The sequence below is a fragment of the Bos grunniens genome, chromosome 1, assembly GCF_055505025.1.
Source record: "Bos grunniens cultivar Pamir isolate PY7600 chromosome 1, Bosgru_T2T1.0, whole genome shotgun sequence".
NCBI classification, from domain to species: Eukaryota; Metazoa; Chordata; class Mammalia; order Artiodactyla; family Bovidae; genus Bos; species Bos grunniens.
In genome coordinates, this window is record NC_141165.1 from 11,557,129 (window position 1) to 11,580,097 (window position 22,969).

The window sequence follows — 22,969 nt, forward strand, 5'->3', positions numbered from 1 at the left end:
CCAGGGATCAAACCTGGGCTCCCTGCATTGGCAGCTTGGAGTCCTAGCCGCTGAACCACCAGGGAAGTCTTGAGAGGGTTAATAGCCTTGGTAGGGAGGCCAGGATAAGATGGTTGGATGGCATCATCAACTCGATGGACCTGGGAGATGTCCATGGGAGTCCATGGGAGATGGGAGAAATATCAATAACCTCAGATAAGCAGATGACACCAGCCTTATGGCAGAAAGTGAAGAAGAACTAAAGAGCCTCTTGATGAAAGTGAAAGAGGAATGAAAAAGTTGGCTTAAAACTCAACATTTAAAAAACTAATCCATACGTCACATCCACGTATGGATATGAGAGTTGGACTACAGAGAAAGCTGAGCACCAAAGAACTGATACTTTTGAACTGTGGTGTTGAAGATGACTCTTGAGAGTCCCTTGGACTGCAAGATCAAACCAGGCTAATTTCCTAAAGGAAATTAGGAAGGACTGATGCTGATGCTGAAGCTCCAAAACTTTGGCCACCTGATTCAAAGAACTGTGTCACTGGAAAAGACTGACGCTGGGCAAGATTGAAGGCAGGAGAAGGGGATGACAGAGGATGAGATGGTTGGATGGCATCATTGACTCGATGGACATGAGTTTGAACAAGCTCCAGGTATTGGTGATGGACAGGGAAGCCTGGAGTGCTACAGCCCATGGGGTTGCAAAGAGTCGGACATGACTGAGCGACTGAACTGAACTGAACTTGTGGGCCTGAGCCCTTCATTTGTGGGGGCTGCACTGGCTCCTGGCAGTTAGTGGTAGAAGTGTTGTGAGGAGAGGAAATTTTAATGGTTGTGCCAAGTGCCCTGGTGGGGGTGCTGGTGGGGCTCCCCTCACCAAGATGTCAAGGACCATGAAGCAGGAGGCACTGCCTGTGCCCTGTGGACCTGGCGTAACTCTACGTTGCCTTCAGGGCCTGGAGCCTGCGAGGTGAATCTAGGACACTCCCAGGGCAGTAAAGGGCTGGGAACCCAGGCAACACATGGAGCAGGGGCTCTGCTCAGGCGACGCTGGATTTGCAAGGAAGCTCTGGGACCAGATGTGAGAGCTGGACCATAAAGAAGGCTGAGCACCGAAGAATTGATGCTTTTGAACTATCGTGTTAGAGAAGACTCTTGAGAGTCCCTTGGACTGCAAGGAGATCCAACCAGTTAATCCTGAAAGAAATCAGTCCTGAATATTCACTGGAAGGACTGATGCTGAAGCTCCAATACTTTGGCCATCTGATGGGAAGAACTGACTCACTGGAAAAGACCTTGATGCTGGGAAAGGTTGAAGGCAGGAGGAGAAGGGGACCACAGAGGATGAGATGGTTGGATGGCATCACCAACTCTATGGACATGAGTGTGAGCAAGCTCTGGGAGTTGCTGATGGACAGGGAGGTCTGGCGTGCAACCAAGGGGTTGCAAAGAATTGGACATGACTGAGCAACTGAACTGAACTGAACTGGGACCAGGTAGCATGTGTCTGGGGTGAGGAGGGCAGGGGGTGGGGGCAACCAGTGGAATGAAACAGAACCAAGATGCCCTGTGGCCAGCAGATGGCCTGGCTGCTGATGGACCGTGCAGTGGCCTTCTCTCAGATTCAGGTCAGGACACTTGCTCACATTCTGTACTAAAATTCAAGGGCTGTTTAAAACACATATTAAAACACCCAATTATTAAGAAAAAAGGAAAAAACAGTAGAAAATGGGCAATAAGACACGAGCAGTTGCCCATCTGGTGGAGGGGATGCCAACGGGGAGGGTCACTGGTGAGAGAAACACAGGATGGCTGTGCTGTACACATGGACGCTGTCCATGTGGAGGGTCAAGGCACACCCAGGTCCCTCGGAACCTGGTACCAGGTAGCAGGACCCGGGGGCCACTGCTATGGGGTGCTAGGGTGGGCGGGCGGGAGGGACACATTATCCAACCCTGGAAAGCTTCTCACTGCATCACCCTGTAAATCTGGACCCTCCTCCAGCCCCAGCAAGTCTGCTCAGACTTAAACACAGGAGCAAGTCGCCTGTGTCCAGAGACGAACAGAGGTCCTGAGGGGCTGGCTCTAGTGGCAGGTGAAGACCCTCCAAACACTTGCTGGCAGGACCAGCGGGTCTCAGGACCCTTCGGTCCCTTAAAAGGACCCAGAAAGCAGAGAGCTCTGCGGGCTTATCATTGGTCTTTGCCACGTTAAACTCTAAACTGAGAACAAGCTTAATGATTAGAAGCAGGTCATGCAGCCAGCAGCTCAGGAAAATGACAGACCCATGTCCCCAGGAGCCACTGGAAGTCCAGGCTCAGGATGCAAATCCAATGGGAAATGCGTTTTCATGTTTCTAAAATCAACTTATGGGAGAAACCAAATTCTTAGAATCATAGTTTTCTGAGTTTTAGATTCTCCAAGAGGCAGTGTTTTGTTGCCCTGACTCGTCTGGAGCTCCATGGAGAGTCTGTGGCACTATGGTCAGTGCTGGGGCCTGAGGTCGAGGCGACCAGGCTCTGAGTTGGCTCAGTGCCCGCCCCCTCCACATCTGCCCCACTTGCGAGGTCAGAGCGTAGTCACAGCTCTGGAGAAGGCTCTGGGTGACCCCTGGGTTTACTTTACTGTTCAGAAGGCAGGCCTGAACAGGACAACAGGAGGGTGCTGTCCAACAGGAGGATGGGATGTGGCAGTGAGAGCTCTGCTATGTGGGTGCCATGGCAGAGGACTCAGGAACGACCTACGAGCAAATGCTTGGACCGGGGACCAAAGGGCAGGGGCGGGTGATGGCAAAAGAGCTGAGGGTCCCCTGGGGTGGGGGTGGGTTGGCTGGCCTCGAGGCCATCCTGCTCCTGTGGGGGCTGGGTGGGACTGAATCCAGCAGGATTTCAAGGGAGGGCACACCCACCTGGGCTCCTTGATCTGTCCTGAGATGGGAGAGATGCCCCCATGCCAAAGGCAGAGCCCCGGGGAAGGGGTGGTTCCCATGCCCCACCTCTGTATGATCTGAGAGCTGAGAACTATTTTATTTACAACACTGGAAATAGCACACTGGCTGTGTCCTAAACAAAGGAAGGACTGGAAGTTGCCCCACAGGGCAGCAGTGGCCACCGAGACCCTCAGTGTGGGGGCGCCCTGATCTCTGGGGCTTCCAGCCACAGATTTTCCAGCCACAGTGCGTCACCTCCGTCAGAAGAGGCCTCTGCTCAGGGGCTGCAGCCTGGTCCCCATGTGCTTGTTCAGCTCCTGGAGAACCTGCTTCTCCTTCTGGTACATCTGAAAGAAAGGGGTGGAAACCAGCTCTGGACTGGCCCAGAGGCCTGGCCTCCCCTGGCCCTGGGGCTCTCTCCCTGAGGCCCATGGCCTCCCACACAGCCCGAGGCGGGCAGCCCCAGGACAGAGGAGCTCCTGGTGTGAGCCTTGGAGCCAGCAGGGGCAGGGGGTAGGGGGCTGGGGCTGAGCTGGTGGTCTTGGGTATGAAGAGGAGGGGAGGGCCTATCTCGGGGTTAGAAGAAGGGGTCAGACTGGGTGACTTGCTTCAAAGCCTGGGAGTGGGTGTATGAGGACAGCCCCTCCTGGGGGGAAGGGTGGGCTGGTGGGAAACCGCCCTGGAGCGTCCCTGAGATGCTGCTGGAGCAGAGGGCAGCGGAGCGGAGGAGGGGGATGAGTGGGCTAGAGCAGGGTTAGGGGTGGGGGACAGAGCCAGGGTGTGGCCAGCGTGGACCCAGGAGCCTCGGAAGGCTGGGGGAAGCCAACTGTACCAGGACCATTTTGTTAATTTTCAAAAAACGTTTTTCTATGCAGTTCAGAGAGCCTGTTTGATTATGTACATAATTTGAGTTAATAAAACGCAATTATGGTTCTATACCAACACAGACCTTTATAAACTGAGTAAATACTGGTAGTCTTTGAGGAAACAAACCACCACATGATAGGTCTGGATCAGACACTCTAATGTCCTAAATCCTGTTTCCTACTGACAAATATCATCACAATAACTCAATGAAGAGTTTAACTTTAAGTCATTTTGGGATTTCATGAAATTCACAGCAGCATCTCTCCTCGGACTTTTCAATAGTGAATGAATAAAGGAGTTACGAGCACTTAGGGAGCCCAGTATTTAAAACAAACACCGTCTCTTTTATAAAGTGGGCCCTATCAATTCCTCATTTGGCTGCATTTCTCCATTTGGTTTTCACACTGGACAGCAGGGGGCAGGTCGCACAGCCTGGTTTCTGGAGCCTGGGCTGCAATGCCTGCCCGTGTGTGCCGCAGACAGGGCAGGGCTCCTACCTTCTGCCATTCGGCCTCCGTGCTGTGTGTGAAGCCCAGCAGGTGACAGAGCCCGTGGGTGGCAGTCACCTGTCAGAACAATTAAGAATTTGCCTCAGAGGGTGGTCAGGATCAAGCCATGAGCTGGGGTGGTGGTAGTAGCGGCGGTAGTGGAGGAGGAGAAGGAGGAAAAAGTCAGCGAGGGCAAGTGGATGCCCAGTGGGAGGTGAGGAAGCCTCCTCTGGGCCCAGGCAGGGCTGCGGGCAGGTGGTGAGGTCACAGGGGTGGGTCTGGTTAGCAGGAGTAGGTCAGGCCCCTGTAGTGGGGTGTGAAGATCAGGATCTCCTCTGGGGTGGGGGGAGCTGTGGAGACATGGAAAACCAGGGCAGGGAAAGGGGAGGTACCCAGCGTTGCCATGTAGGCGGGTGCCAGCTGGCAGGAGAGTGGGTTGGCCTGGCCCAGTGCCAGGGAACTGAGGATCCTAGGAGTGCAGGCTGGCTCTCCACTGTGGGTAAGAGACTTCTCAGAAGGTGTTGGGGAGTGGACAGTGTCCACAGGTGACCCTAGCCCAGAGCCCCCAGGGGCACACAGACGCTAGTCACGGAGATCCTGGAGTTGAGACCGGTGCTAAGCAGTGCTGTCTACGCTGCGGTTCTTAACCACTTGCAGGGAGAAAGCACACCCTCCTCAGCAACCCTGACGCCTGAGCACAGGGAGTCTCGCTGGGAAGTTCCACTTCAAGTCTCGGAAGCACTAGGATTCCCCAATACTTTAGGGTGCGGACAAAGGGAGACACCTCCATTGAATCCATGGGGACACTGAAACACGACTGAGTTGGACACCGCTTTTCAGAACACTTCCGCCATCCTGCCATCCTTCATGGCATCAGGGGAGGAGACAGATCTGAAGGTGCTGGAGGCCGGAATCCCACCTGCTTCTAGCAGTTCAGTAAGAAGCTCCTTCAGCCTGTCTGAGCTGGCTAAATGGCAGCCAGCTCATCTCCAGAGGCAAAGCTAATAATCAGGCCACTCCCGGGGCTCCCTCCTCCCAGCATGCTTCCTGTCCCCTCCCGTCACCCAACACTGCCTCGGGGGCACAGACCCATACCCCAGGCTCTCCTCTCTGAGGTGTGGTGAGAGGGCACGGCCCCTGCCTGCGGGTTTCCGCCAGGAACCCTTGTCCTACACAAGGATTATGGTGTGGATGTCCATGTCACCTCCACAACCTCCTCTCATGGCCTGGATGAAGGACATGGGCCTCTGCTTTGCCCGTAAGGATTTGTCATTTCAGCATCCCACTTACAGTCAGGATGTCATAGTAATCTTCATCTTCCTTGCACTGCTGGAAGATAAACTCCACGCCCAGGAAAATGTCTCCTAAATTATAGTCATCTGGAAAGTCGGGCTGGGGGATTTCACCTGCTTTCAGATTCTGAAAATGAGGAAACACACACTTGCAGAACATGACCTCAGAACACTAACTCGCCACAGGCCCACAGGTTTCTACCCTGAAAGGCCCTGTGTTGCTACTTTCAAGGCAGACGAATCAGGACTGTGGCAGGGACACTACACACTGACTTAAGATGTTCCCACACTGTCAAAATAATTATTTCCATTTCTTTCATCCTTCCTAATGCACAACCACTCAGCTCCAAAACATCTATGGAGCTAAATCACCTCACTGATACAAGTTTACATTTCTGTTCTTCCCAGTTTTGATACTGATCACATGTTCCCACATAAAGACCAGTCCATTCAGCTGAGCGCTGTTCACACTAAGTCAGTCAAATATTTTTATTTCTTTTTATGGAAAATAAATGGACACTTTAATGTATTTTTATATTACACGTTGAACATTTAATTCTCTTTCCTTTTTCAATTTATTTCCTTAGGTGTGATCCTAGTGGATTAAACAGTTATCAAGACTTACTTCAGGTAAACTGCCAGACTGCTTTCCAAAAGGGCTGCCCCAATTTATGTGGCCACTAACAATGCAGGAAGTCTGGAATGAATCATTCACATAACATAGGTAATAACCTGATGTCTGTGTTAGTTGCTCAGTCGTGTCCAGCTCTTTTTGACCTCATGGACTGTAGCCTGCCAGGCTCCTCTGTCCATGGGATTCTCCAGGCAAGAATACTGGAGGGTTGCTGTACCTTCCCTCCTCCAGGGGATCTTCCCGACCCAGGGATGGAACCCTGGTCTCCTGCATAGCAGGCAGGATTTTTTTACCGTTTGAGCCACAGGGAAATCCTCATAACCTGATAGACAGCACATATTTGTTTAAAATATTTGCCCAAGTCTGTCCTTTTATTTTCAGAGTTATTCAAAATTTTCAACCCGTACATATCCATTATTGAATCACACTTAAAACTGCAGAAGCGCTTTCTCTTTAATTCACTGTTACGAGGAGGGCGGGGATCACCCTCCCTCCTTCAGCAATAAGCTTTGATCAGTAGCGACGGTCACATCTTACTCTCTACTTCCGTGTGTATTTGAAATTTTCGGAGCAACACTGACAATCCTGTCTGTGGTGTAATTAACGGAATTCACAGCGGAAGGCAGGCCGGACGAGAACAGGAGGGCAGCCTTTACCTCGTGAAACGGGAAGGACAGCACGTCGGTCGGGGTGTCTTGCTCTCGGTAGATCCTGTTCATCTGCTGAATCTTCCGGTTGTCGACGCAGACAACCCCCAGGTCGAAGGCCCGCACGCCCAGGGCCCCGCGCACCGCCTGCAGCCTCTGGCGCAGTAGCGCGCGCCGCAGGGGCACCGCCCGCTGCAGATTGCGCAGCGCCAGGCTCATCTCGACTTCGGGCCGATGAATCGTAAAGCCCGCGGAAGTTCTGTAGCAACGCACGCGCACGCACGGTGACGTCACCCCGTTCGGTGGAATTCGTTGAAAACTGTCATGGAACGTGCGCTTTACCGAGAGGAAGAAGCAGCACGGGGGGGCTGGACAGACGGTGGAGTGCGACGCTCCGGACGGCCGGTGACACACACTAGAAAACGGGCGAGGGGGGAGGGCCCAGCGGTGTAAGGGTGCACGGCAGGCCCAGCGCGCGCCGCCCCATTTTGGGGAAGAGGCGCTTACTGAGCAGAAGCGGGCGGACGGGGGTGTGGACGCCGCGCCCCGGAAGCCGCTCCGCCGCCGCCCGGCCGGAGAGCGGAACCCGCGCGCGGCCGGGCCCGGGCGGTGCTGGGCGGCGCGGGACCGACCGGAAGTGGGTCCGCGGTGTTTTGTGTTCGCGGGCCGCGGGCAGCACTGGCCTAGGCGGCCACGGGCCCTGCGTGCCTCTCTAGCCCGAAGGACGGTGGGCGGCCGTGTCCCTGAGCTAGACGGTGAGCACGGCGCGAGGCCCTGGAGGGCGGAGGCCGCCCTCTTCGCCGCCGCCGCGGCCGTGTTGCTAATCGAGCGGGGCTGGGGGAACACGGAGGGCGCGCGGCCAGGGGCGCGGGGATGGGACATGGCGGGTCCTGGGGCGCAGGGAGGGGGAGGCACACGGCCGGCAGGACTCGGGGGGTGGGTGCGCGGCGGGCGCCGAGCCCACCCATTGGTCCGCCCGAGATTTGGGTTTCGCTGCACCCGCGATCTGGCGGGGCTGCCTGTCTTTCAAGAGCACTGTGTACTTCGAGCTAGATCCTGGGGGTAGTCGCCACTGTGTTAAAACGCAAATTATTTCCTTGTTTGGAAAAAGTATTTGGTGCCCTGGTTACTGGGAGAAAAAATTAGATGGGAGGAAACATTGAAAACACTAACTTTTTAGCAGTGTTACATTGTAATTCTCTGGCTGTGGAGATTGAAAGACGTCAGAAACTCCTGTCTTGGAAAGTGCAACTGGCATATACTTTCTTATTGCTATTTTAGGTTTTCCATAAATTTACCAGTTCAGTAAGATGTTTTAATTTTTTTTTTTAAGTCTTAAAGGATCATGCTTTAAACCCCCATAAGTGAAGTAAAGTCGCTCAGTCGTGTCCAACTCCATGGACTGTAGTCTACCAGGCTCCTCCCATGGGATTTTCCAGGCAAGAGTACTGGAGTGGGTTGCCATTTCCTTCTCCAGAGGATCTCCCTCACCCAGGGGTCAAACCCTGGTCTCCCACGTTGTAGGCAGACGCTTAACTGTCTGAGCCAAACCCCCATAACAAAGTAATTTATTTGTACCATCTTCTACTCTGCACTCCCTCCAATAAGGCAGGGTACCACCATTTGTCTCTCAGAAAATAAGAATTAGTCCTTTGCTTTGCCTGGCATGTGATTAAAAATTCTAATTTGGTGCCTTCCAGCACCACATAGTTGTGATTGTCTGAATTTTTGTTTTTCAGCTTATTGTGGAGATAGGGGGGAGCTCCCTAGTTGAACAGACCATTTGAGGAAGAGGACTACTTTTCTACACGTAGTATTTATTGCCTTCTAGTAACTGGCTCAGAAGATGAATCCAACTAATCCTTTCGGTGGGCAGCAGACTGGTGTTTTTCCAACATCTTCCAGTAGTTCCATAGGAACATTTCAAGCTAAGCCACAATTTCGGTTTGGTGAGCCCTCTCTTTTTGGACAAAGCAATACGTTATCTGGGAAAAGCTCAGGATTTTCACAGGTGTCCAGTTTTCCATCATCTTCTGGACAAAGTCATTCTTCAGTGCAAGCATTAGGATTCTCTCAAACCACAAATGTTGGGCTCTTTTCTGGACTTGAACACAGTCCAGCCTTTGTGGCTGCTTCTGGGCCTTCGAGTTCACGTGTGCCTGGAAATCCTGGATTCAGTTTTAAGTCCCCCAACCTTGGAGCATTCCCAAGTACTTCTACTTTTGCCCCAGAAACTGGAGAAAAAGCAAGCTCTCTCTTTGGGAAAACAGAATTTGGCTTTAAACCTCTGGAAAATTCAGTGTTCAGACCAATATTGGGGGCTGAATCTGAGCCAGAGAAAACTAAGAGCCAAGTTACTTCTGGATTTTTTACATTTTCCAACCCAATCAGTAGTGGACCTGGGGGACTGGCCCCATTTCCTTTTTCTCAGGTGACAAGTAGTTCAGCCACCAATTCAAATTTTACCTTTTCAAAACCAGGCAACAATAATTCATCATCTGCCTTTACCCCTGCTTTGCCAAATCAGAATGTGGAGGAAGAGAAGAGAGGCCCCAAATCACTGTTTGGAACTTCTAGTAGTACCTTCACCGCCTTCCCCATGTCTTCAGGGTCCTTGGGTGAACCCTTCCCAGTTGGCAAAACAGGTGTCAGACAAGGATGTGAAGAAGCTGTTTCCCCAATGGAGCCACTTCCCAGCCTCATGAAAGGACTGAAAAGAAAGGAGGACCAGGATCGGTCCCCAAGGAGGCACGGTCACGATGCAGCTGAAGACTTGGACCCTCTGTCAAGGGGTGATCATCCTCCAGATAAACGACCTGTTCGGTTGAATCGACCCCGAGGAGGCACTTTGTTTGGGCGGACAATACAGGATGTCTTCAAAAGCAATAAAGAAGTGGGTCGTCTGGGCAGCAAGGAATCTAAAAAGGAAACTGGCTGTGTCGAGTCTGGGGAAAATGACCACTTGGTCATCCCAGGAGGCAGTCAGTCTGTCCCGGTGCCTTCCCGGCTTCCAGGTGTGAATAAAGAGGAAGAAACTGAAAGCAGAGATAAAAAAGAAGGTACGTTCTAGAAAGTACAAAATACAGTCTATCCTGCTGGCAGGTTCTTGGTAAATTTCCCCGAGTGTTAGCTTAAATCTCCTAGTTAACCCCCTGCAAACATTAGGGATCCTAATATATAGGATCCTGGAGCAGGTCTCAACAGCCATAAAAATTTTCTTTGCTCTTTGCTAGTTGATGCCCTAGTAATTGGAAAACTTTGCATCTGATACATTTTTCTGACTGTTCACTGATCCCCTAGATTCTCTAAGAGGAACTCCTGGCCGTCAGAGTAAGAGGAGTGAGAGCACAGACAGTCTTGGGGGCTTGTCTCCTGCTGAAGTCACAGCGATCCAGTGCAAGAACATCCCTGACTATCTCAATAACAGAACCACACTGGAGAACCACTTTGGCAAAATTGCTAAAGTGCAGCGCATATATACCAGGCGCAGCAAAAAGCTTGCAGTGGTGTATTTTTTTGATCATGTGAGTACTCCAACAATGTAGTTCATGTGCGTGAGAAAAAAAAATAGGCTTTAAAGTGGCAAAGGTAGAGTGAACTTTGTCACTTTAAAACTTATTTTTAAAAATCTATCAGTTACTTGTTAGAATTTAGAAAAGTACTCTAATGTCTTAGTTTGGAGAAACTGGAATAGCACTATTTTTATCATAAATTAGATTTATTTGTGAAAAACTTGCGGTTCCAACTGAATGCAGTGTTCTAGAAATTTTAGGTGAGTGATTCCCACGAAGTCAGATTTTTCTGAAACACATGGGAATGTCTTATAACCACACAGCATTTTTTCAAAGTTGAGTTTTCTTATTTTGTTTTTGACTTTATTTTATTTGCTGATAGTACATGATCTGGAGAAGGCGATGGCACCCCACTCCAGTACTCTTGCCTGGAAAATCCCATGGACGGAGGAGCCTGGTGGGCTGCAGTCCATGGAGTCGCAAAGAGTCGGACACGACTGAGCGACTTCACTTTCACTTTTCACTTTTATGCATTGGAGAAGGAAATGACAGCCCACTCCAGTGTTCTTGCCTGGAGAATCCCAGGGACGGGGGAGCCTGGTGGGCTGCCAGGGGGTCTATGGGGTCACACACAGTCGGACACGACTGAAGCGACTTAGCAGCAGCAGTACGTGATCACCATAAACATTCAGAACAGTACAGGAAAGGTAGAATTCTTGTAATCCCATCTTCCAGAGAGCACCGCCGTTAATTGTGCCTATGCCTCGACTTTAATATGTGTTTAGGTACATACACGCATAACGTATTGGTTGTAGGGTATATGCTTACATGAGCTGCTCACAGTATGTAGCTTTATATCTTTTGTTATTTTCTTCTGAATATTCTTGGGAAAATTATATTCTATAGATATTTAGAAAGCATGTTTTCATTCTTTTTTAAATGATGAAGGTGTTACCTGTCAACATACAGGAAAAACCCAGAAAGTCCTATGGCATGGGACACAAAATCAGCCCTAGTTCTATCCTCTAAGATACCACCCATGAATATTTTGGATAATGTCTTTGTAAATATATAGTCACATTGTTTTTACAGAAATGACATTGCACTACATACCCTGTTTGGTAACCTCTTATGTGGTCATTTTTAGTAGCTTCTGAAATCAGTGAACAGTCTAGATTAGAATGAGGTCGTTAAGAGCTACATGACGTTCTATCCTATTTACCTATTTGGCCAACTTTCTGTTTGTGGACATTTCTGTGCATTTATTTTTGATTATATCCTTTGTTTAAGTTCCTGAGAGTAGAAGTTCTGTGCCCAGATATGCACAGTTTTAGGGCTTTTGCTGTTTATTCCTTTCTACTGATTTTTTTTTTCAATTCAGCAGCATTAAATGTTCTCACAAATGTTGTACAACCATCACATTATCTAGTTCCAGAACTTTATAATCCTCCCAAACAGAAGCTCTATAACCACTAAGCAATAACTCCTCATTCCTTCCTTCCTCCAGCCCTTGGTGACCTCACATCTACTTTCTAACTCTATGAATTCATCTGTCCTAGGTATTTCATATGAGTGGAATCGTACGGTATTTATCCTCTTGTGTCTGGCTTATTGCATAATGTCTTCAGGGTTCATTCATGTGGTTGTATTTCTTTCCTTTATTCCAGGTATGGTTGTCCCACCTTTCGTTTATCTGTCCCCCTGTCCATGGACCATTTGGGTCTTGTGAATAATGCTGCCATGAAGCCAGCGCAGGTCTCTATTCAGGACCCTGCTTTCACTCCTGTTGGGTGTGTACTTGGGAGTGGAATTGCCAGGTCATACAGCAGCCCTCATTTTTTTAAGATTATTTCTGTCTGTTGCAATGTCTTTTTTTTTCTAGCTGAACCTTAAAAAATATTTGTATAGAAAATATATAAATTGCAATTGTAAGCAGTTCATTGATCTATAGAAAGTTGAGGTCCACTCATCACCCCTTTCTCTCCAATTAGAGCCAGCACAATTATCTAGTGTGGTGTATGTTTTCCTAGACATTTGCATAGGTATATTTATAGGTGTGCTAACATACAGTTGGTTTTGTGTATGTATGTTTTATGACAAATTGTACCCCGTGTGTGTCAGTCTACAGGTTTCCTTTGTGTTTCAGTGTTACTTGGCCATCTTTCCATTGTTCTTCAGAAAATCATATGGTGACAATTATCAAACGCCAATAGGGCCAAGTTTATGGATTCTGTCACAGTAGAGTCATTAATTTCGATAAGGAGAAGCACAGATACATGCTATAAGACAGGTAAGGGAGATGAAGACCGTGGCTGCCATGGCCGGAGGCAGGCGATATGGTCAAAACGCATAGCTGTAGAGGTGTAACTCTGTTGAACAAAATTCCACTAATGCACGTGCAGGCTTGATCTCGTTTCCTTGGTCTCCTGATGCCATCATTCTTTGTGTTGTGGACTGTTTTCCAGGCATCTGCAGCCCTGGCCAGGAAGAAAGGGAAAGATTTGCATAAAGATATGACCATCTTCTGGCACAAGAAAAAATTAAGTGAGTTTTCAGTTGTTCTCTGCACAGTCTCTCCTGCTTTGTGCAAGGCCTTGGAGTGCTGAGTGTGAGCCTGATCCCCAGTGTGGGGTGAAGTGGGGGTGGGGCTGTCTTACTTTCTTGGGCTCCTTCTTAACAACATACTGCCACAATTATAACTTTCCCAAGAGGAAGCCCCCAAGTTGAGTGACTTGTGGTGTCATTAACTCTGTCCCGACTTTTGCGTCCTCAGGTCCCAACAAGAAGCCCTTCTCCCTCAAGGAGAAGCAGCCAGGTGATGGGGAAGCTGGCCCGGGCACTGAGGACCCGCCCTTTCAGCACTCCCCGCTCGGCAAGCCTGGGGTGAGGACTGCGACTGGTGGCCTCCTGAGTAAAAGGTGTGGCTGGTCCTTCCAAATGCCACTGTTCTAATAGGGCAAGTGGATTCTTGGGCTTCTCCTGTCACTGACCTTGAGGGACTTTGTAGCTGTCGTGAGATATCGTGGAAGGGAAGCGGGTGATCGGTGACACCTGGATGGGGGCTGAGGGATGCGGAGAGGACCTGGGGGGCGGGGGCGGGGGCTGCCCTGGGCCCCCCTCTCCCTCAGCCTTGTGGCCCGCGCAGTTGCTGTCATGCCATCTGTGTGATGTATATGTGTACAGACAATCGCTTTTCTCCTTAAGATGTATAATTGGCTGCACACCATGTTCCTAATCGCCACTTGCAGCCATGGCTGTAACTGCACAGCCCTGTGCAGAGTCTCAGGCCCGGTCTAGCACAGTGTGCACTTCAGAGACCTCCGCGTCTCTGTGTGGAACCTGCGTTCCCAAAGGCTCCTCCCTCCTTCCCCTTGGCTTGGAGACTCCTGTGTGGCCTCCGCCTCCCGTTTCACAGCAGGCCAGCTTCTGTTTAATCCTGCTTCCCGTATTTTGGCCAGTGGATAGTTTTCCTCACATTTTGCAGTTAACAGTGTAACTGTTGCTGATTTGCTTTTGTTTTTTCCTCTTTTTACATCCTCTTTGACATTCAAATTCCCAGAATGTTGAAAACCAGCTAGAAAATGAGGAAGCTCACAGAATGCCCTGTTCTTTTCAGTACGTCCTTCTACTGAAGGGAAGCTGTGTTTGAAAACACGCAGGCCTGGTATTTCCTCACGGTGTTGGAGTGCTTTTATCTCACTCTTAGTTTCATGTCTCTGAGATAGAAATCTACAAGTAATTCATTTCAGGGTTTCCCTGATAGCTCAGTCAGTAAAGAATCCCACCTGCAATGCAGGAGACCCCAGTTTGATTCCTGATCAGGAAGATGTGCGGGAGAAGGGATAGGCTACCCATTCCAGTATTCTTGGGCTTTCCTTGTGGCTCAGCTGGTAAAGAATCCGCGTGTGATGAGGAAGACCTGGGTTCGATCCCTGGGTTAGGAAGATGCCCTGAAGAAGGGAAAGGCTACCCACTCCAGCATGCTGGCCTAGAGAATTCCATGGATTGTATAGTGGTTTAAAGAGGAGAACCTGTGAGTGATGTGAGCCTTCATGCTCATCACTGGTGGTATTGCGGCCGCCTCCCCTCTGTGCCAGCTGCTGTCCAACTTTGGAGGAGCTGGGTGTCCAGGACAATAAAAGAAGTGTTTGGATGTGGAAAAAATCCAGACACCTGATGGATACACAGCTCTTAGCATGTGGTCTTTCTTCTAGTTCTCCTGTGAAGAAGCCAAGTCTTCTGAAGGCCCATCAGTTTGAGGAAGACCCTTTTGATGAGAGCTCCGAGGGCTCTGAGGGTCTCGGGCCGTGTGTGTCATCCCTCAGTTCCCTGATAGGTACCGTGGCTGAGACGTCTGAGGAGAAGTACCGCCTGCTTGACCAGAGGGACAGGGTCATGCGGCAAGGTAAGGGGCTGGGCTCGGCAGAGGCGGTCTTCTCGGGAGCCGTGAGGGAAGGGGTGACGCTGGTCTGGGGGGCTCCACTGCCGCTGGGCCGTGGGGCCTGCGCTCTGTGCCCGTGATCCCTGTTGCTTTCTGGTCTGCTGAGGCTGTGAGTGCAGACATGGACTCGGTGCGGTGTGTTTGTAATCTTATTTTTGGAAGAAAGCCAACACCATTGATACATGCAGGATTAAATAAAGGGCAATTTTTTAGACCTTGAGAAAGCACACATTAAAGATCAAAACTTTCCATTTAACAGAAATCACCACAAATAAAACTACAAAAGATGTCACAGGGGAAAAGTCTGTAACTCACGACAGACAAGGGGCGGATTCCCAGGTACAGAAAGTCCTGTAGAGCCAATAAGAAAAAGAACAACTCCAGTAGAAAAATGAGTACGGTCTGAGAGGTTCGGAAAAGGAAGTGTCAAGAGTTGACACTTGGGAATTCCCTGGTGGTCCAGTGATTAGGATTCAGCTTTGGCTTTGGATTATATCCCTGGTCAAGGAACTAAGATCCTGCAAGCCGCGCAGCATGGCCAAAAAGGAAAAAAAAGTTACCTCTTAAACATGTGGATGGAAAGTGGAAAGATCCAGCTGCTGTCTGCCCGTCACGTGGCAGCAAGAGATGGAGAGGTCTCATACCGCCCATCCCTGGGCAGGCTGCTCAGAGGAGCGAGTCGGCAGTGTCTCCAGGCCCAGGGGGACAGTGCTCTTGACCCGGCATTCCACACCCAGGAGTGTGACTTACAGACTGCCCGACACGTGTGTCATGTTTACAAGGTTTTTTGTGATAACAAAGATTGGAAAGTGACTGTCCACACGGTGGGATTCTAAACAGCCTGAAAGGAGACTGGGGTTTCTTAATGGAAAAATGATCAATGTTTATTGTGAAGCGGAAGAAGCAAGGTGTGGGAAGTACAGAAAGGGGAGTGTGTGTGTCCATATACGTGTGAGTGTACTTGGCCTGTGTGTTAAAGTCATGGAGGTGAGGCAGGATCACTCACATAGCTAGCTGGTCACGAAGCAGGGAGCACGGTCGTGGGGTCCCGTCTGGGATGTTGTACCTTTGGAATGTTAAACCATGTGAATGGATTTAAAGCCTATTCAAAAATCAGATCTCCTGTTAACACTAAAAGCTATGTACAGTGACCAGAAATAAAACAGCACACGTGCTCTTCTTTGCAGAGTTTTTTTCAGAATTAAATTTTACCTGCAGGATTTTGTAGAAGCTGGAGAAGGCAATGGCACCCCACTCCTGATCTCTTGCCTGGAAAATCCCATGGACGGAGGAGCCTGGAAGGCTGCAGTCCATGGGGTCACTGAGGGTCGGACACGACTTTATGACTTCCCTTTCACTTTTCACTTTTATGCATTGGAGAAGGCAATGGCAACCCACTCCAGTGTTCTTGCCTGGAGAATCCCAGGGGCGGGGGAGCCTGGTGGGCTGCTGTCTATGGGGTCGCACAGAGTCGGACACGACTGAAGTGATTTAGGAGCAGCAGCAGTACAGGAATAAACACGTGTTTTCCTTAACACCGTAATAAAAGCTGCTACCATAGGTTATGTCATTGACATGTGATTTTTGTATTCCTAAAAGAATCGTTAATAGATACTGGAATTTTTAAAAGTAAAATAAGATGTGAATGTTTTGAATTGTGAGGTTGTTGCATCTCACTTCCTTTAACAGATACTTTGGTAGCTGTAGTTCTGTGGGTAAGAGTCATCTGTTCAGGTCGGGATCCAGCTGACTTCCATTAATGCGATTCCTGTTAAAAACACGATGAAATACTGAGAGTTCTGGAATACTGGCATATTCTGAATATTTCTTTTACGAGGTCGATCCTTCGACCAAACTTTGCAGCATGATTGTGTATCATTCAGGTCGTTGTAGGAGCCATAAAGGCCCGCGTGTGGGCCCCTCCCCGCCACCACCTGCTGTGCCCTGAAGATCTGTGACTGTTGGACACCCACCCGCAGAGAGGAGAAGGCCTGGAGGGTCTTCATGGGTCTTGATGGCTTGTCACTTGGTGTGATAGGCAGTGCTTTCCTTTTTCTGAGGCCCAGTAGTGTTTTTTAGATTTTTTTCCTTTGTAAAAGAAAGGAAAATAATTTTTATTTTTATTTCTCCTTTTGTCATTGTGAAAATGCGCTTCTCTGGCTTCCCAGTAACTGTGGTACATTTTTACTTTTTACCTGATTCTGTTTAGCTCGGGTGAAAAGGACCGACCTGGACAAAGCAAGAACTTTTGTTGGGACGTGCCTGGATATGTGTCCTGAGAAGGAACGGTACATGCGGGAGACCCGGAGCCAGCTGAGTGTGTTTGAAGTGGTCCCAGGCACTGACCAGGTAGAGCCTCGCATCCCCGTGGGGTTGCTCTCCAGGCTGCTGTCCGTGTTTAATCACTGGGGCGGAGGGGGGTGTGCTGGGGAGGGAAGGCTGGTTTCATGATTTCTATACTATTTGATTTGGGGGTTGCTTTGCTAGAATGTGGTGGGGATATGCTATTAACAATCATGTTTATTCCATTATTTGTATCATGAGGTATGTATGAAGCAGTCTTATGTAAGGTGACTGGACCACGTGGTTCCCTAAGTTATGGAAATACATACAAATCTGTGTTTCACAAATTAAACAAACTTTCCCTTTCTTTTTGCTTTTCACAGTTTTATTCCTTTTTTATGTCTATGTTTTGTGTGTTGGAGGTTATGCTCTAGGTATTTTATATGAATCTTTTTCACTTAAAATTATGTCATGAGCATTTTCTTTTGTATAGTAAACTCTTTCTAAGCATTTAAAACTTTACATATAGGCACACCACTTGATTATGTAACTCTTTCAGAACTCCCTTTCTGCAATCATAGGCTGTTTCTGATTTTCCACTGTTACCAACTCTGTTGGCATGCTGTGTCAATGGTTCTAAGGTTTTCAGCTTCCTTCTCTCTGATAGATTCCAGGAATGAAGGGCTGTGCCAGAGGTGTGACTTTTCCTAAGGTTCCTGAACATGAGTAGATGCATGTCCCAAGTTGTTTCCCCAGAAGTCTGCACCATCTTACATTCATTTTCTCTCCGTTAATTTTCCTTCGGGTTTCTCCTTTACTGGCTGGGGGTTTTACGGCTGCCTTCACCTGTCAGCAAGGTGGCAGTTGTCAAGGCAGGTGCCCAGGGCGGGGACTTGTGGCTTTTCTGCTCCACCGTCAGCCGCAGGTCTCCAGCCTCTTCTTGCAGCTCTGGGCTCTGGAGGGCCTTCCCCAGACCCTGCTGCTACTCTTCCTGCCTCCTCACTGCCAGCTCCGTTTCTGGTCCGTGTAGACAATCTGGTATATGAGCATGGCTGAGACCTTTTAAAACCTTTATCAAGTCCTTCATCTGTCACACCCCAGCAGGTGCGTCTTCACTTAAATTTCTCTGCATTTTGATGTGGTAGCCTGTTCACTCCTTGTCGTGTTTGCCAAAAACAAGTTGCTTTATTTTGCCTTTTAATTTTAATTGTTACCTTCAAATAGAAATTTTGTGTTCTAAAATTGTATTCTGAAGTATTGACCTTACTTGCGTGTGTGTGTGTGTGTGTGTGTGTGTGTGGTCTTCCCCACTTTGGGGTACAGCAGCGGGGAGGCTGGCCTGGCACCTGCCCCCCAGCTGCTCGTCCCTACTCCCCACTCTCAGGTGGACCATGCGGCCGCTGTGAAGGAGTACAGCCGCTCCTCAGCCGACCAGGAGGAGCCCCTGCCACACGAGCTGCGTCCCTCGGGGGTGCTCAGCAGGACCATGGACTATCTGGTGACCCAGATCATGGACCAGACGGAGGGCGGCCTGCGGGACTGGTACGACTTCCTGTGGAACCGCACGCGGGGCATACGGAAGGTATCAGCCACTTCCGACAAGGAAGCTAGAAAAACTAGAAAGCACACGTGAAGTCGAGTGAAAATGAGAGTTCTTGTCATTTTACTCAGTTACATTTCATCTGTAACAAAAAAAAATACACTGTTCCTTTAAAATCATTACGAAGTCCTGTTAAAATGTGCTTCATGCTTGTTTCAAATTGAAGTCTGAGAAATTCAGATAATCATGATTTTTCTAGTAGTTGATTCTTACGTTTGGATGTGTTGAGACCTGTGTGTACGTAAGATGCGTGCATGCACACGTGTGTGACACGTGTGTAATTATTCCACCTCACTTGTGTCCAGGACATCACGCAGCAGCACTTGTGTGACCCGCTGACGGTGTCTCTGATTGAGAAGTGCACCCGGTTTCACATCCACTGTGCTCACTTCATGTGTGAAGAGCCCATGTCCTCATTTGATGCCAAGATCAACAATGAGAACATGACCAAGTGCCTCCAGAGTCTGAAGGAGATGTACCAGGACCTGAGGAATAAGGGCGTGTTCTGTGCCAGTGAGGCGGAGTTCCAAGGCTACAACGTCCTGCTCAATCTCAACAAGGGGGACATCCTAAGGTGAGCTTTCCAACTCGGAAGTCAGCCTAAGCTGTAGGGAAAGGCAGGCTGTAACCAGGAAGAGAGCTTTCAGGATTGGTGGCGGCGGTACTGAGGACGCACTAGTGTCGGTGTTAGTGAGAAAGCTGGGCTCAGCGTGCGGCCCCTGGAGCTGAGCTACCGAGGGAGAGGCTGGGGCTGCCCACGAGCACCTGAGCATCCTGAGTGGGCCCCAGATACTTCCTGAGGACCAGTTCTCGTCAGCTAGAGAGGATGCACTCAGCGAGTGGGTCCCTTATCAGAGTAGTACACACGTGCACTCAAACCTCTTCAAAGATCTTAGCTGCAGGAGAGGGAAAAATGGTGTGAAACAGAAGTGCTAAGGGTGGGATATCAAGAAAGAATTTTAAACCTTGCACACCTGTAGACATGAAATGATACATCTGTAGACATTTCTGTGAAGAATACCAGAGTCCCCAGGCCCTCCATTCCTGTCGTTGGTAAACTGGATTTCCTTAAGTTGAAACTTGTTTTCAGCCTAGTGTTTTCCCTGAGAACCTGGTTACAGAATATCTTAAGTGTGTGATTGATTTTAAGTTTTAAAATTAAGCCTTAGGGATAAACTAGTCAGGGAAAATGGCTGTGTAGTCTTTTCATATATGATAAGCAGTTGTTTCCTGTCTTGAATAATTCAGTCTAATCAGTATTTTTCCCCCTGCCCTTGCTGCACAGCTTATAGAATTGTAGTTCCTTGAACAGAGATTGAATCCAGGTCCTCAACAGTGAAATCGTAGAGTCCTAACCATTGGACTGCCAGGAAATTCCCCAAATCAGTTTATTTCTAAACAAAACAAAGTTAAACTTTGTTTCTTAAGCGTTGTCATCAAACACTGGTAGCTGGCAGTCAGTTGGCATTAAAATAACTCTTTGATTTGATAATCAGTTCTTAGGTTATTGCTCAAGTCTGTTTATTCATCATCTTTTGAAAGAATACCTTTGTTGCCAATCCAGCCCGAGTCAGGGTGGCCTTGACGCAGGTGAGCCGTGCACACACGGGCACTGTGATCACCAAGGCCTTCTACTTCAGTATAGTGGAGACCTTATTTTATTGTCAGCTCTGTTTTTGTGGAAATTTTGTCTCATGGAAGATCACGTTCTAACCACTTCTATCTCCTCTGATTAACAGAGAAGTGCAGCAGTTCCACCCTGCCGTTAGAAACTCCCCTGAGGTGAAATTTGCTGTTCAGGCCTTTGCTGCATTGAACAGTAATAACTTTGTGCGATTTTTTAAACTGGTCCAATCAGCCTCTTATCTGAACGCTTGTCTTCTGCATTGTTACTTTAATCAGGTGAGTACTGTCACTGTCCTGGAAGGAAAAGGCCATGCACTGGGAAACACTCTTCTGGTTCAGATGAGGGAGGTCTCTTCAGAACGCTCTCGCTTGAGTTCAGCACTAGCATTTTCCGTGGGAACAAAGAAGCCGGAAAGCAAACTGCACGCACAGACCTCTAAGCTAGAGCTTAACAAGTGTTGTCTGTCTTCAGTTTTGGAGTGAGCCTGATGATGCTAAATTCATTTCAGTAAATATCTGAAGTGCCTGCTCTTTGTTGCACTGGGGTTACAAAGACTGGGCAAGACCAGTCTCTTACCTTCGGCTTTGTGTGGAGTGTCATCCTGATCTCAGACTCCCACAGTCAGGTCTAACGCCCCTGAAGCACCTGGGGAAGATAAGAAAGCAGTGGCCCTGCCACCTCACAGCAGTCCCTGCACCCCCAGGGTCCTCGCCAGGAGCCCCCTGTGCTGGTGGGGTAGGGAGGAGGCAGCACCAGGCTTCTTGGGAACCTGCCTGGCCCGTTTTGTGACTCCAGCTCATTTTTCTTCTTTGGTCACAAGTCCTCCTATAAACAGTGACTAAACCCACCATCACATCCCAGGCAAAGAATCTGCAAGCTTGCTCATTGTCAGATCTGACAGTTTCCAAGAGAGCAGAAATTCTGGAACAAATGAAAGGATTTCTAACAAAGTGCACTTGGGAAAGTCCGTGCAGTTGATAAATACAACTGATAGTATTTTTACAATGACTATTTAATGTTACGAGAATGTTGACCATTTGCATCCATTTTAGTAATTTTAAACTAAGAAATCTAAGCATTTTTTCTTTAGAAAACAAAGTGTTTCACCAGCAGCAGCCACAGGGTCCTGTCTTCCCCACCTACAGCGGTGCCTTCCTGCCCTGCAGCCACAGCACGCTCCTGCCTCAGGGCCTTGGCGGCTGCTGTCCTCACTGAACCACTCAGAGCTCCCCTCCTCCAGATCCTTCTCGGCAGGGCCCGCCCTCGCCGCCCCGCCCGCCCGCGTTCCCTGTGCGCCTCCTCTGCTGTCCTTCCTGTCCCGCTTTCACTGTTGAATGCACTCTGCATTTTGTACACACATATTGTTCAGTGTCGGTCTGTCCTGCCACGTCAGCTCTGTGAGGACAGGGGTCTTGTCTGTTCATTGCTGGACCCTGGCTTGGACAATGCCAGCCTTGAAGTAACACTGTCAACCGGGGTTGTGTTGGTTAAAGGACACGGAAGAGGAGGGGGAGGGTTACCAGAGCCCTGGGACCAAGCTGACCTGGCAGTCTCTTCGTATTTCCCTCTGCGTTTGTAAAGTGCTCAGTGTGACGCTGTGAAACGACTTTTACTCAGTTTCATGTCACACACTTTCCTTGGCATTCCACCATCTCCGTGGTGAGTTTTACTAGCTACACAGCTTTCTGTTGAGTGGAGGATGCACCTGCTGGTGCGTGGTTTGTTTTTTAGTTTTTCTAATAAATAAAGTCTTCATGGCCCAACCAGTTCTATGTGTGAAGCTGTTTGCTTTGCATCATCTCTGGGCATCTTCCAATGAGCAGACAGCCTACTGAGCACTAAGCTGAGTCCAGGGTACTTTCCAGAGGGACTGAGAGTCCCTTGGACTGCAAGGAGATCCAACCAGTCCATCCTAAAGGAGACCAGTCCTGAATATTCATTGGAAGGACTGATGCTGAAGCTGAAACGCCAGTACTTTGGCCACCTGATGTGAAGAGCTGACTCATTTGAAAAGACCCTGATGCTGGGAAAGATTGGGGGCAGGAGGAGAAGGGGGCGACAGAGGATGAGATGGTTGGATGGCATCACTGACTCAATGGACATGAGTTTGGGTGAACTCTGGGAGCTGGTGATGGACAGGGAGGCCTGGCTTGCTGCGGTTCATGGGGTCCTAAAGAGTCGGACACAACTGAGCGACTGAACTGACCTGAACTGGGTGCTCTGTGACCCTGGGCGCCTGACCTGCTGTGACTCAGTGACTTGGCTTCTCGTTTCAGATCCGCAAGGACGCGCTCCGAGCGCTCAATGTGGCGTATACAGCAAGCACACAGCGCTCCACCATCTTCCCCCTGGATGGTGTGGTGCGCATGCTGCTGTTCAGAGACGGCGAGGAGGCCACAGACTTCCTCAACTGCCACGGCCTCACAGTCTCCGACGGGTAAGCACCGAGGCAGAGGCGTGGGGCTGCTCTCCTTTTTTCCCTTTTAGTACTGGGAAGGCCTGGAAGTGCCTGTGCCTCACCAGGCCATAGAGAAGGCACAGTCCATGGGCTGCCTCCCTGGGGTGCAGGCACTAGGGCAAGGCCTGGAACAGCTGGCAGGGTAAGGTTCAGACCCACCTCTTCCTGACTTTTCACAAGTAACTTAAGAACCTGATGGTCGA

At 49.4% G+C, this 22,969-nt stretch overlaps 2 protein-coding genes across 6 annotated transcripts in view; one reads left to right on the top strand and one right to left on the bottom strand.

The window, feature by feature from the left end:
* Nucleotides 1-2,995: 2,995 nt before the first annotated feature.
* Nucleotides 2,996-7,426, bottom strand: YBEY (ybeY metalloendoribonuclease). Its single transcript, XM_086318213.1, has 4 exons — nucleotides 6,855-7,426; nucleotides 5,563-5,691; nucleotides 4,282-4,350; nucleotides 2,996-3,264 (listed from the first exon to the last, which is right to left on the bottom strand). The coding sequence occupies exons 1-4, from the start codon at nucleotides 7,062-7,064 to the stop codon at nucleotides 3,178-3,180; spliced, it is 495 nt and encodes a 164-aa protein (XP_086174339.1). The 5' UTR covers nucleotides 7,065-7,426; the 3' UTR covers nucleotides 2,996-3,177.
* Nucleotides 7,111-22,969, top strand: part of MCM3AP (minichromosome maintenance complex component 3 associated protein) — a 42,275-nt gene continuing 26,416 nt past the window's right edge. For 2 of the 5 annotated variants that reach the window (XM_086316563.1, XM_086316472.1), the window contains exons 1-11: nucleotides 7,461-7,600; nucleotides 8,585-9,904; nucleotides 10,146-10,369; nucleotides 12,823-12,901; nucleotides 13,131-13,275; nucleotides 14,572-14,762; nucleotides 17,008-17,147; nucleotides 18,466-18,663; nucleotides 18,987-19,255; nucleotides 20,421-20,583; nucleotides 22,585-22,745. In XM_086316563.1, coding sequence (XP_086172689.1) covers nucleotides 8,692-9,904; nucleotides 10,146-10,369; nucleotides 12,823-12,901; nucleotides 13,131-13,275; nucleotides 14,572-14,762; nucleotides 17,008-17,147; nucleotides 18,466-18,663; nucleotides 18,987-19,255; nucleotides 20,421-20,583; nucleotides 22,585-22,745 — 2,783 coding nt within the window. In that variant the 5' untranslated portion in view covers nucleotides 7,461-7,600; nucleotides 8,585-8,691. Of the gene's footprint in view, nucleotides 7,251-7,422; nucleotides 7,601-8,584; nucleotides 9,905-10,145; nucleotides 10,370-12,024; nucleotides 12,148-12,822; nucleotides 12,902-13,130; nucleotides 13,276-14,571; nucleotides 14,763-17,007; nucleotides 17,148-18,465; nucleotides 18,664-18,986; nucleotides 19,256-20,420; nucleotides 20,584-22,584; nucleotides 22,746-22,969 lie in introns of those variants that run through there. The other 3 variants (XM_086316395.1, XM_086316697.1, XM_086316628.1) reach the window with 3 other exon arrangements.